We start from the raw sequence: 14,250 nt of genomic DNA on the forward strand, positions 1-14,250 counted from the left end.
TGGTCTGTCACTGATGCTGCAATGGGGGGGGGGGGGTGAGAAATCAGTAGACCACCTGAAGACAAGTCGGCTACCACAAATTGGATTCTTTGGGCTAGCTTTTCACCCATGAGGATACATTTAGTGCAATTGAGAAGGTGTGGGGGCAAAGGTCGTTTTATGCCTTATGCCACCTTTGTACTCTCTGATTTGGCTGGCAACCCAGGATTGCTAGAGCACTCTGGTCACCATTCAGGGGTTCCCCTTCAAACGGGGAATTCCCAGGTAGCTATATCACCTGGTTTTCCAGTTGCTTATGTCTCCAGAGCAAAATAGCTAAAAGACAGTGCTTTAAAATGTACCATTTTTCTGGGACATCCAGCATTTCAGCTGAATTGAATTGGGCCACCTGTTCTGCAGTGACAAATCAGGCAATTGTGGGTGTAGAGGTAAGGAGAGGAAACCCCCCAATCACAACACCCTTTACCATAGGGGAAGATGCATTGATCTTAGAGCCAGGATACCATGAATTGAAGTCTCACCACCACTGCCTGCTGTTTATGCTTCTGTGCACTTTGTAGTCCTTATTACTTTGCAAGGCCTCATGCCTACAAAAGAAGGAAGTTAAGCGTGTGTAGATATATTGGCTTCGTTGTGTATATGGCTATTAAAACACTGAAATGATTCTCCACTCTTTCCAAGCGTGGGGGGCTCAGCCTGGCCCCACTGCAAGTTAGAGCTGCAGGGGTGCAGCTGTAATGTACAGCACTGGCATAAAGTTCCCCAGGGACCTTATATCAGTGGAAGAAAGGCCTAAGAGAAATCACTATCCCAAGTTCCCATTTCTCCTCCCATGTCTGGGTGGGCATGCAGCTGTCACAGGAGGTAGTAGAGGCCTGAGATGCCTCTGCCAGCTTTCTGCTCATAGAGAGTTCCCCTACACAGAAGCAATTCTTCACTGGTCATCTGAGGAGAATTCAATATACATTTTGATTGCATGCCTTAGTATATAACTGAGTACTTTTAATACTGCATTTTCAAATAATGTTCAGAGAAAATTAAAACCTTTTGTATACAGTAAGATAGATAGCCCAGGGATCAGCAACCTTTGGCCCGTGGCCCGCCAGGGTAAGCCCCCTGTGTGGAAATAAATGATAAATATCATGCTAACTGTTGTCCAAAGTGGACTAGTGAGAAAAACATATCTAGTCTAACAGTGGCGGATTAGCCCCTGGGCCAGTGGGGCCTGGGCAAGTGGGGCCCTGGCCAATGGGGGGGAGGGCAGAAAAATGGGTGTCCCGCATCCAGACCAACTCCACCCATCTGCCCGGCGCTGCTGCCGGGGACTGGGGCAAACCCCTGCGCCCCGACCCCACTCTGCAGCAGGAGTGCTGGGTGGGTGGAGCTGGGCTAGCCTGCTCTCCGGCAGGAGCACCCGCTTGCTCTGGCCCAGAGCCCTACAAAACAGTAATCCACCTCTGTCAGTTTAGTCCAGGCGTAGGCAAATTTTTTGGCCTGAGGGCCACATCTGGGTGGGGAAATTGCATGAATGTAGCTGTCACCTTCAGCCCCCAACTAAAACCTCTCCAGCGCATCATCACAGATTTACAACCTATCCTGAAAAATGATCCCTCACTCTCACAGATCTTGGGAGACAGACCAGTCCTCGCTTACAGACAGCCCCCACAACCTGAAGCAAATACTCTCCAGCAACCACACACCAAAACCACTAACCCAGGAACCTATCCTTGCAACAAAGCCCGATGCCAACTCTGTCCACATATTTATTCAAGTGACACCATCAAAGGACCTAATCACTTTAGCCACGCCATCAGGGGCTCATTCACCTGCACATCTACCAATGTGATATATGCCATCATGTGCCAGCAATGCACCTCTGCCATGTACATTGGCCAAACTGGACAGTCTCTATGCAAAAGAATAAATGGATACAAATCTGACATCAGGAATCATGACATTCAAAAACCAGTAGGAGAACACTTCAACCTCTCTGGTCACTCAGTAAAAGATTTAAGTGTGGCAATTTTGCAACAAGAAAAGGAGTACTTGTGGCACCTTAGAGACTAACAAATTTATTTGAGCATAAGCTTTCGTGAGCTACAGCTCACTTCATCGGATGCTGTAGCTCACGAAAGCTTATGCTCAAATAAATTTGTTAGTCTCTAAAGTGCCACAAGTACTCCTTTTCTTTTTGCGAATACAGACTAACATGGCTGCTACTCTGAAACCTGGAATTTTGCAACAGAAAAGCTTCAAAAACAGTCTCCAAGGAGAAACTGCTGAGCTTGAATTAATATGCAAACTAGATACCATTAACTTGGGTTTGAATAGAGACTGGGAGTGGCTGGGTCATTACACATATTGAATCTATTTCCCCATGTTAAGTATCCTCACACCTTCTTGTCAACTGTCTAAATGGGCCATCTTGATTATCACTACAAAAGTTTTTTTCTCCTCCTGATAATACCTCATCTTAACTAATTAGCCTCTCACAGTTTTTATGGCAAATTCCACCTTCTCTGAATGTGTATATATATCTTCTTACTATATGTTCCATTCTATGCATCCGATGAAGTGGGCTGTAGCCCACGAAAGCTTATGCTCTAATAAATTTGTTAGTCTCTAAGGTGCCACAAGTACTCCTGTTCTTTATTCAAGGTAGAGTGGCCTGTTAACACCTCTGCAGTCATAGGATAAAAAGAAGGGGTTAGTGGATTACAGATTTCTGTAAGAAACCATAAATCACATGAGGCACATTGCACATACACTAAGAAGACACCATAAATCCACTGCCTCTGTTCAGTCCATGATTTTTGGTCTCTAGCAGAGTAATGATGGTGGCATTCTTTTGGTCCTCCTACCTGTCTTTTTTGATTTGGGGTATACATTTAGTCTGAGCCTCTATTAAGGTGTTTTGAAGACGTCTCCATGCTACTTGCAGGCATTTTACCCTTGTGACTGCTCTTTTTAATTTCTGTCTAACTAGTGTCCTCATTCTTGTGTAGTTCCCCCCTTTTAAAGTTAAATATTACTGTGGTGGGTTGTTTTGGTATTTCCCTCCCTACAAGGATGCTAAATTTAATTTCTTCATGGTCATATTTCTGAGCAGTTCAGCTATACTCACCTCTTGGACCAAATTCTATGTTGCACTTAGAGCTAAATCAAAAATTGCCTCTCCCCTTGTAGGTTCCAGAACTAGCTACTCCAAGGGTCATTTATATCTCTGCATCACATCCTGAGGTGACATTTACCCAGTCAATATGAGGATAGTTGAAATCACCCATTATTGCTGGATTTTGTGATTTTGTAACCTCTCTAACCTCCATTAAAAATCACTCTCACCATCCTGGTCAGGTGGTCACTAATATATTCCTACTGCTATACTCTGATTATTGAAGCATGGAATTTCTATCCATAGACATTCTATGATATAATGTTTGATACATTTAAGATTTTCATCTTATTGACTCTATGCTTTTTTTTAGCATATAGTGCCACTCCCCCACCAGCACGACCTACCCTGTCATCTCTATATATTTTGTACCCTGGTATTACTGTGTCCTATTGAGTATCCTCATTACAGAAACTTGGTGGGATGCTTATTATATTAATATCCTCTTTTAATACCAGGCAGTCTAGTTCACCCATCTTATTATTTAGACATCTAGCATTTGTATATAAGCACTTGTACATTTTGTCAATATTTAATTGCATGCCTTCATATGTTTTGTTTAAATGGGACTCTGTAGTGTTTGACTGTTCCTTGCTCATTCCTATCTGTACTTTACCAACTTCTTTCCTATCCTCTGTACTAGGAATCTATAGTTCCCTCTTTAATAAATTCAACCCTAAGGGATGTCTCTATCTGAACTAAAAAAAGGAGTACTTTTGATACCTTAGAGACTAACAAATTTATTTGAGCATAAGCTTTCGTGAGCTGCACCTCACTTCATCGGATGCATGCACTGGAAAATACATGCATCTGATCAAGTGAGCTGTAGCTCATGAAAGCTTATGCTCAAATAAATTAGTCTCTAAGGTGCCACAAGTACTCCTTTTCTTTTTGCGGAAACAGACTAACACGGCTGCTACTCTGAAATCTATCTGAACTGTGTTTTTCCGTACCTGTCAGCATTCCTTCAGCCCTTAGTTTAAAAAATTCAATTAAGGTTGGACCTGCTTGCAAGCCCTGCAAACCCCCAAAAGGAAGGGGGTATCTCATGTTGTTTTGTAGTGACCCCTTCTGGCTGATGCATGGAGCAGCACTGATGAGCTCTAGAAAGACAAGCAACGGGTCCCCTTTCATCCGAATGAGTGTCAACACAATGGAAGCCCTTTGAACGTGGTGGAGTAAAATGGATTCATTGGGGTTTTAAGTTAAGTGTGGAGGACTCCGCAGGCAGGAAATGTGCAAGTCTGACAGTATGGTGTAGTGGTCTGAGCATATGTTTATCCAGGACCCTTGGGTTCTGTCTGCACATCTGCCAGTAAGGCAACTCACTTATTTTCTCTGTAATATAGTTCCCCATCAGTAAAATGGGAATACTAAACTGACCTACAGTATTTCAGAGGCATAGTGAAGTTTAATTCATTAATGTTTCTGAGGTGATTTCAGATCTTTGGATGCTGATGATTTGTATGTTTCCCTGAGGTGTCCGAGGCAATTTGTAGGACAAAAGAAAGACTGCTCTGAAAAATATTATAATTCCAATAAAAGATTATCTTTTAAGAAAGGAAATCTAGTTATTATTAATGGCTATAAAAATAACAAAAAATAAAGTGGCAAACACTTTTCACAATATTATCACTCCGTAGCTGACTTCTCAGGCCAGGTCTACATTAGACCTAAATTGGTGTAACTATCACACTTGGGTGTGAAAAATCCATACCTCTAAGCAAAAGTTATACCAACCCAGCACCCCCCTCCCCCCTGTGTAGACAGCACTATATTGATGGGAGAGCTGCTCCTGTCAACATAACTATCTCCTCTCAGGGAGGTAGATTAACTTTGTGGACAGAAGCTCTCGCATCAGTGTAGGAGCATCGTTACTTAAGTGCTACAGAGATACAGCTGCGCCTGCATCAGTGCAGCTGCGCTGACGTAGATGCAGCATTTTAAGTGTAGACCTGACCTCAGTCCTCATCTTCAAAGGAAACCTGCACAACACCTTCAAAAGATGAGCCTGGGATCTTAAATTCCTAATTTTTCAAGACACGATAAATCCTGGATTTAATAAAGACACTGGATTTGTAGTTTATTACAACAAGCTGTAACCCATTAATCCCCTTTTGTCCTATGACTTCCAAGGTCTTAACGGGACACTTCACCTTGATGGTCTCTTATGTGTTCACTATTTATGCTTAATAATCTGTTCCACTTTCTATTTTGCTGTGACACTCTAAGTACCTTTATTCCAGACCTGAAGAGCTCACTGTCACTCAAAAACTTTGCTCTCACCCACAGAAGTTGGTCCAATAATAGGGTTAGGAACTGAAGCAATTGTGGTAGCTAGGGCTCAAGGTTTAGAGTAGTTGGGGGTCAGGTCTTGAACAGCAGGAGATTTTGGGAGAAGCAGTCTGGGGACCTGGGGCGGAGGTCCAGCAGTCAGAGGGGAGGGCAGGAGTAGCAGGACTAGCTCACTCTGGAGCGGAGGTCCGTGCTGTATGTTCACCGCTCAGGCACTTTCTTCCTTGCCAAAAGGTGCGTTTTCACAGCCAGTGAACTCGCTGCAAACCCCCGTGCGGACAAGGCCCTGCAGACTTGGCTCTGACCTCACTGAGTCTCGGCAAACCCCTCTAAGGCATAGCGCCGTCGGACCTCTGCCCACTGGAGTGAGGTGCAAACTGCCCGCGCCCGCTCTCCGCGGGCTCTCGTAGGGGGAGCGCTCCGGCTGTACCGAGGGCTGGCAGCGCAGACCCCGCCTTAGCAGGTCTGTGGGCGGCGAATGCCCGCGGCCCGCCAGACTCGCAGGGAGCCCCCTTCGCGGCTGTGCTTTAACAAGAGTTTTGCTCGCTTCCTCCCTGCCGCGCGCACCACCCGCCTGGCCAGGGCCGCTGAACCCACGCCACCCGTCTCTGCCTCGCCTAGCTAAATTAGCATCGCCTGGGCAGCGGCGCCCCCTTCCCCCCCTGTGGCGGGGAACCAGCACAGACACAGAACATGGCGGGCTCTCAAGTCCCAAGTCCCCCCCACACACTCCCGATATCTGCGCATGCGTTGTAGGGAGCACAGAAGCCGTATCCCTCCGCCAAGCCCCTTTTGTCGGGGATATTTGTGTAATAAGATAATCCCCGCACCCCAATGGTAAGTGCCATGAGCCCCTCAAAGCGCTGCCCCCTCGCCGTCCCGGGGTCCCCCTGCTTCAGCACAGAGGGGACGCGCTGTGGTGACCTGAGCCGCCTCTCCCCTCCCGGCCGCTGTGTCCCTCCGCCAGGCGCAGCAGCAGGGACTTTTGTGTGGGGTTTTTGGGCGCCGTTGAGAGGCGGCCTTTGGCGCCCGTGGTGGTTGTTGTGGACGGCGGCGACGGCCGGGCAGGCACCACGGTAAGGCCCCATCGCCGTGCCCCGTCTTTCCCCCACCCCCCCCGGGCCGGCCAAGCTTTTCCAGGTCAGTCTCTGCCTTTGTAGGGCCCTGTTACCGGATGTGGAAGTTGATCTCTTCGCTGGTAAAAAATAATTCCACTTCCCCCGGAACCCGGCGCCGCGGCTCCCTCCGCAGCGCCCAGCCCAGCCAGGATTTCCTGTTGGGGAGAGCGGGCGGGCCGGCCGGCCTTCCGGGGACCCCGCCGCATGGGGGGCGCATGGGGGCTGGGCGCGGGCAGGGCTCCGCGGGGTGGCGGGGCGGGGGTGGGTGTACGTATGAGGGGCGTGGGGATGGGGAGGCTGTCGTGTGTGAAGGGATGAGGGCTCCCTGAGCTCTGTGGGGGGGGTAAGGGGTCTGTGTGGCGGGGTGCATGGTGGATGTGTGTTGTGGGGTGGGGAGGCTGCAGTGTGTGAAGGGATGGGGGCTCGCTGAGCTCTGTGGGGGGGTAAGGGTTCTGTGTGGCTGGGTGTATGTTGGATGTGTGTTATGAGAGTGGGGAGGCTGCGATGTGTGAAGGGATGGGGGCTTGCTGAGGTCTGTGTGGGGAGTAAGGGGTCTGTGGTGGGATGCATGTTGGAAGTGTGTTGGGGGGTGGGGTGGCAGCAGTGGGTGAAGGGATGGGGGCTCGCTGAACTCTGGGGGGGGTGTGAGGGGTCCATGTGGCAGGGTGCATGTTGGATGTGTTGTGGGGGTGGGGAGGCTGTGGTGTGTGAAGGGATGGGGGGTTGCTGAGCTCTGTGGGGGGAGGTAAAGGGTCTGTGGGGGGTGAATGTTGGATGTGTTGTGGGGGTGGGGAGGCTGTGGTGTGTGAAGGGATGGGGGGTTGCTGAGCTCTGTGGGGGGAGGTAAAGGGTCTGTGGGGGGGTGCATGTTGGATGTGTTGGGGTGGGGAGGCTGTGGTGTGTGAAAGGATCGGGAGCTTTCTGAGCGGGGGGAGGTAAAGGGTCTCTGGTGGGGTGCGTATTGAATGTGTGATGTGGGGAGGCTGTGGTGTGAGAGGGAATGAAGGGGCCTTCTGAGCACTGGGGGATAAGGGGTGTGTGTGGCAGGGTGCAGGTTGGATGTGTGGGAGTTGGAAGGCTGTGGTATGTGAGGGGATGGAGGGGCTTGCTGAGAACTGTGGGGGGAAGGTAAGGGTCTGTGTGGCAGAGGTGCACGTTGGATGTGTATCCAAGGAATGGGTGGTGCCTGTATTACCTCTTTCCCCGCCCAGTGCCGAGCACGTTGTCTTGGTTCATATTTGTGATCTGTGACCCCAGTGAGTGCAGTGTGCATAATAGTTGTCTCTAAAGCCCACTTGTGTGTATGCTGCTGTGGCCCCATCTACTTGTCCTGTACAATGTTGTAGCGAGAAGCAGGCTAGTGGGCAGATGACAGGACTTCTCTAGTAGCTCAGCAGTGGACTTTTTCAAAGGGGTGTAGTCTCCAGGGTTGCATTCTTTTGCCTCCGCTTTGGCAATCTGACTGTGCGTTTCCTGCCTTGCTTTGGGCTGGCATGCAGGTTTCTATCCTTTGTATCGACTGTAGCTTGTTTGGAAGTATTTCAGGCCCAGAAGTGCTTACATTTTACTGAGGATAAAATTACCCCATTTTGTAGTGTATCATTTTAAAATGCTTGGAATCTTTTGGGATAAAAGGTATAGTATACATGTAAAGTTACTCTCATAAATTGCATTTGTTTGAACAGTTGTATTGCCTGTCACCTCTAGGAATCGAATTGGTTTACATACTACCAGATCCCTGATAACAACCCATTTTCAAATCTAGGGCTGTTAATGTCAAACCCAGATTAGGATTCTAAGAATTTACCCCTTACATCAGTTTTAAATGATCTCTTATGCCCTCTACTAAAGTGTTTTTTTGCTTGATCTAGTTGGGAGTAATCTGGAGAAAACAGTAGGTATTAGTCCTAAATTTACATGGATAGTTATGTAAAATGAACTTTGAAATAGTTATCTGTTTTAACTTGTATTTAAAATTCAATGTACGTATTAGGGATCTTGAATTAGGCTAAAAGCTGGTTTGAATAAAATGTACGATTTAAAATAAAATCCATGTAAACTGAAACCGCCTCCTTTTCTTCAGAGTGTTAAGGATATATACAACACAGGTTGAATACCCAATATACTCCAGATCTAACTCTTGCTCCCAATCCAGTTTCCTTATGTACTGTAACAAGCACAAGTCCAAAAGTAAGGAGTCAGAATCAGTTCTCAATTAGTAGCACGTGGTCACCCACCATTCAGATAAGCCAAGTACTGTATGCTTTTCCTGAAAACAGTTTGCTTCCAGGCTTTGAGCCTATCCCCAGAATAGTAACTGTGTCAAGGGTCCTCATTATAGATGTGTACCTTAAGAAACTGTTTTAATCTGAAGTGGGGACAACACATATATCCTCAATTTGTACTGCAGACCTGTTCTATTCAAAGCTGTAGTACAGTTCAGGGGTGTAGTTAAAACACAACTCGCTCTTGGCTGTCAAAACAAGATAGCATTTATTAGGGAAATAACAGTTCTAGCGTACATAAGAGACAAATGTATGCTTTCTGGCTCAAGGAAAAAAATATTTTCTGTAGTTCTGAACTGTACAGTGGAGTCTTATTGATACATGGGCATATTTAAAATTAAAAGGGCGAGAGAACGAAACTGACAAAATTAAATCATTTGACCTTTGACCCGCCTCATGACAGCAAGTGTTTACTATTCATATCACCCGTTCTCTGAGGCTTGGTCTACACTGGGGGGGATCGATCTAAGATACGTCGACTTCAGCTACGCTATTCTTGTAGCTGAAGTTCCGTATCTTAGATCGACTTAGAATCACTTACTTTGCATCCTTGTGGCGCGGGATCGATGGCCGCTGCTCTGCCGTCGACTCCGCTTCTGCCTCTTGCCGTGGGTTGATGGCAGAGCAATCAGGGATCGATTTGTCTCATCTACACTAGACACGATAAATCGATCCCCGATAGATTGAGCACTACCCACTGATGTGGCGGGTAGTGTAGACGTGGCCTGAGAGAACAAACCTTTTCTGAAGCATATATCATGTTGAATTTTTGGTTAAATTATCTAGAAACAGTGGTTCACTACCAGTAGGAGCAGAATTGCTGCACTGTTAGATTAAAAGGCTGGCATGATAAAACATAAATTAAAACCGTTTACTTCTGACAAACTGTATATTAAAATAAAATTTTAATTCTGCACTCTAGCTCAGATCTTTAATATCAGCCTGCATACTTATGTTGATCCAACGATGATGTGTGGGAATTATAGAATAATCAGTGAGTTATGACGATTTACAAGGAAATGACTCAATTTGATGGATTTATTTCCTTAAACATTATTGGATGCAACCTGTTAGGTGATATATAAATGTGAAAATAAAATTAAGGCATCAGAAGTGGTCTTAAGAAGCATTACTGTATGGAAACAAGCAGGTACTAGTAAAACCATTTTTAGTTAGACGAGAGAGGGTTTTCTTTTATTGGTGGTGATGAGGGCAATATCTTGCTCTGAGTTCAACCATCGTGGTATTGTGTCTGAACTTGGAAAACCAGAAACAAGTTGACTTCAGTGATGATATTTTAACACTGATTAGATAATGAAATATAAAATGAGACGTTTGTATTTTATTTAATGAATTAATTTTTGCCAACACATTTATATATCAATATGTGTTAGGAATTTTCAGTGTTTGACACCTCCCAGGGCACGTATACAAAATCTAATTGAAAAACCTGATTTGTCAGAGATGCCGAATAAGTTTCCATTGAGTTCAGTGGGAGTTGTGGTGCTCAGTTCCTCTGAAAACCAGGTCAGTGATTGTATAGGCAGATTAGCTTTGAAGCACCAAAAGAAAAGGACTTTCTGAAGAATAAATAACAAGTGGCTGTGAGAAGTGGTGGGCCTTACATGTGTTCCAAAGCACGATTCTCTTGGTCTTTGTCAGACCAGTGGGGTAGCATATTCTATTTCTTTAGGCTTTGTTTACCTTGGATTTTCAGACATTCCTATAACTGCACTAGTGTAAATCCTTAGCATAGATACTGTGTATTGCTGGCACAGCTTACTCTGCAGTAAACTTCACTGGTTCGGATCACACTGCTCTAGTGTAGTTGAAGCTTGGTCTGTGCTACCAACGTATGTCGGTATAATTACGTTGTTCAAGGATATGGAAAATCCACACCCCTGAGTGACTGTTATACCGGCCTAACTCCTGTTCACTCTGGTACAGCTACACTGGTGGCTGAAATCTCAGTGTAAGCAAGGCCTTAAAATGTTCTGCTACCAGCTGCCTCATTTCCTATCACCCTAGCTGGTTTTGGTACTGCTGCATGGGGGAAGAGAGATGAACTCTGTTCTCTACAATCCAACCTATTTAGAGCTTTATACATCAAATTTAATCACCTGAATTACCACTGAAAGTACATAAGGCAATACAGTTCCTTCAGAACAGATGTACTATGTTGATGGTATCTCACAGGTGTGCATTTAATTTTTGTTCCAGCTGTGGTGCCTAAGTGGTCTTCAAGGTAGTCATGTGACGTGTATGGCAGCAACTGAGTCTAAAAGTCCAAAAATTCAAGAATCACTGTGAAGAACTTCAAATACAAACAAGAGCATCTTAATCAGTCACAGGCAAAACACTGCTGCTAGCCAATGACCCCATGTGGTAGTGCAGGAGCTATTGGGGTACAAGAGCACCCTCAGCTAGGGTGTGGTCTACACTTAAAAGTTTTGGTCGTATAGCTATGTCAGGAGTGTGAGAAAATTCACATCCCTAACCGACATAGCTATGCTGGCAAAAGCCCTAATGTAGACACAGTTAAATCATCAAAGTCCTTTTGCCAGTGTAGCTATTTTAATTGGGAGCTAGTATAAGCTATACCAGAAAACGAACTCTTGTGATAAAAGCTGTGTGTTCACTAGGAGCATGTGCTGGTCTAGCTATACCAGTATACCCTTTCTAGTGTAGAAAAGGCCTTGCAAACAAACAATTGATGTAGCAACTACTCATGTTATAGGCTCTAGATATTATCCTCAACCTCCTGACATCTTGTTTGCCATGTCTGGAAGAAGCCTGTTGATTCATTTTTTTTCAATTTCAGTAATGCAGCTGGAGAGCCCAAAGACCATACTATACTGGTCAGATGAAAAGGATGTATACAGTATTTGAAAAGGAGCCTCTTTCCCTACTCTCTATAATGCTCAGTCCCAACTCTATGGAAGTCCAGTGGCAGCACTTAATTTATAGTGGATTCCTGTTTTAAGTGCAAAACCCAACTCAACGTTGACTATAATATTTTACTGTACTGCATATAGGGCTAGATACTTGGTCTTGCTTGTGTCACTTTAAGGAGCCGGAGTGTCACAAAGTGACCTTAAATCTGTCCTAAAGGCGCAGCTGAGGATTTCTCTGGCAGGGGGAAAAATCCTAGGCAGCTGATATAAAACCCCTCCTGGGATGCTGTCATGCTGTCAGAGGAGTGGTGGGGAATTGTTCTGGGGTGGAGGGTTGTGCTGAACAGATTTTGGGCCAGTGCAACAGTCTGTAGGGGGCTGTTCTAGCCCTTGTACATTAGGACAGCTCTTTGGTTGCTCTAACTTTTATGCCAGGGCTAGCTCAGAAGCAGGAAAGTTCATAAAAGATAGCGAAGAGCCACCCTTGCCAATATCCGCCCCAGTATAAGAACATGCACAGTTGCATCAGGCATGGGCTTGATACCGCCGAGAATTGCACACACATTTTTCAGCTCCTAAGGACAGCCCTGAATTCCAAAAGCTACCAATATGCTGAGAAATCTACAGTAGCTTCTGGGAAGTACCATCCAGAGAAGGCGCAAAATCATATAATTTAAGGTCCAATGTGGTTTTGCACAAGTTTATTTGTACAAACATATTTTTCTGTTCAGCCCATAATTTACATGCGAAACGTGAGGGTTCTTACCTGTGGGTGTAGACTGCGTTTATTCCCATTGACAAGAAAATCAACCGCAAGTTAAGTTTATTTTAAAAAATAACCCATTTTGAGTTTATGTAAGTGCAACAAACGGCACTCCAAAAGCAATATTAGAACAGTTTTTCACAGGTCATTTTTAATTAAAAAATTAATCAACTTTAGCTGAGTAGTCATGAGAAATATCGCTAGTGATATGTTTTTTGTTTGTGGAAAGTTTCTAAGTGCATAAGTCTTATAGTGAAAGAACAAGTTGGTTCTCAATAACTACAGTATCACTGCTGCTCACTGCTGTAAGTTATATAATTTGATTTTATTTTGTAACTGGCCGACAATATAATTTTTCTTAGGGTTATTTTTACCCTTGTCTCCACAAGATGGCTCCGTGAACATTTCTTTGGGTATCCTATGAGAAATAAAATTAACTGTACTTGTAGGTCACTGAAAATTAGATGTAATATGTAAACTCTTGAAAAAGAATACTTTAAGTCTAACTTTAAAGCTAGCCTGTAATAAACATATAATGGATAAATGACATGACAAAAAAGCTAATTTTATTTGTAGTCTTCCATGTCATTTCCTTTGCCTTGGTTGGGACACTACTTATTAAGTATAGTACAATTCAGTTAAACATCATTAAGACATCAAAATCAAATGTTAAGAAAAGCAAAATATAGTAGTATAATTTGAAAGAGAATGCTACAAGCAGTGATTCAAATGAACAAAACAAACCCCTGAGAAGGTGTCTTCAAATATCTTTGAGAGTGTGGACTGAAATACCTAGTGGGAGCAACCCCACAGGGCACCCGAGCAAAAGTTTATTTACTTGCTCCTTTGGGGGATGGTTTTGGAAACTCTTAAAAGAAGGTTGCATCAGCGTTCGGACACCCCATGGCAAGAGCGATGAAGTTTTTTTTTTTGTATACAGCTAGATTCCTCCTCAGTATGGGCTTTAAAAATAAAACCACAAAATCAAAGGAGAGAAATAAGACTGTGATGTTCATGAATTATGCTGAGAGCTGGTCAAAACTTGGAATTTAACAATTCTCAACCTAATTTGGAATTTGAATTCTGACATTTCAAAATTTCCTTTTGTCCCATATTGGAACGAAAAGTTGAAATTCACTGTGAAACAAAATATCTGAACAATTTTGTTTTGGAATTATTGAAATGACCTTATCAAAGGTTAAAGCACTTTGTTTCAGCTTTATCCATTAATAGGTTCATTTTCCCCCCTCAAAACTGTTTTCACAATTATACTGTAGCCTCTCAGTAATATATTCTTCACTTTTTTCCTGTTCATGAGTTTGTTGTGGAACAGCCATTAAGAACTTATTAGCTTGATGTTTTCCATTGCAAAGATTCTTCCTGAGAAAAGTAAAAAGACACGGTCCCCTCTCTTACATGGGCTGATTTTACTTTCTTACACTAAAAAACAGATTGGTTCCTGATACTAGAAGTAATATAGATGTCTACAGTGCTAGTCATCTTGTCCTCACTCCTTCATTTCTCAGTCAGGAACTACCATAATTCAAGAAGTCACAAAGAAAACTTTACAAATTCATTGGTTTTGTGACTGATTTTGACTCCATTTCAAGAGAATGAAATTAATAGTTTAATGGTATTTCTTCCTGAACTGCCCTATCATTTGTGTGATGGAATTGGAGCTGTTCTGTAATAATTTATAAATACTGTATATTGACCTGGCTCT

General features: G+C 44.2%; 2 protein-coding genes across 4 annotated transcripts in view; one reads left to right on the forward strand and one right to left on the reverse strand.

Moving 5' to 3' along the window:
* USP8 (ubiquitin specific peptidase 8) overlaps positions 1–6,659 on the reverse strand; it is an 88,714-nt gene extending 82,055 nt beyond the window's left edge. Inside the window, exon 1 of the mRNA XM_048867311.2 lies at positions 6,639–6,659. The gene's annotated coding sequence lies outside the window, so the exon portion shown is untranslated. The remainder of the gene's footprint in view (positions 1–6,638) is intronic.
* GABPB1 (GA binding protein transcription factor subunit beta 1) overlaps positions 6,231–14,250 on the forward strand; it is a 40,039-nt gene continuing 32,019 nt past the window's right edge. The window contains exon 1 of one of the 3 annotated variants that reach the window (XM_048867316.2): positions 6,231–6,304. In XM_048867316.2, the coding sequence (XP_048723273.1) occupies positions 6,302–6,304 (3 nt within the window). In that variant the 5' untranslated portion in view covers positions 6,231–6,301. Of the gene's footprint in view, positions 6,305–6,442; positions 6,544–7,654; positions 8,221–14,250 lie in introns of those variants that run through there. The other 2 variants (XM_048867317.2, XM_048867319.2) reach the window with 2 other exon arrangements.

This window comes from Caretta caretta, chromosome 10, assembly GCF_965140235.1.
Source record: "Caretta caretta isolate rCarCar2 chromosome 10, rCarCar1.hap1, whole genome shotgun sequence".
Taxonomy (NCBI): domain Eukaryota; kingdom Metazoa; phylum Chordata; order Testudines; family Cheloniidae; genus Caretta; species Caretta caretta.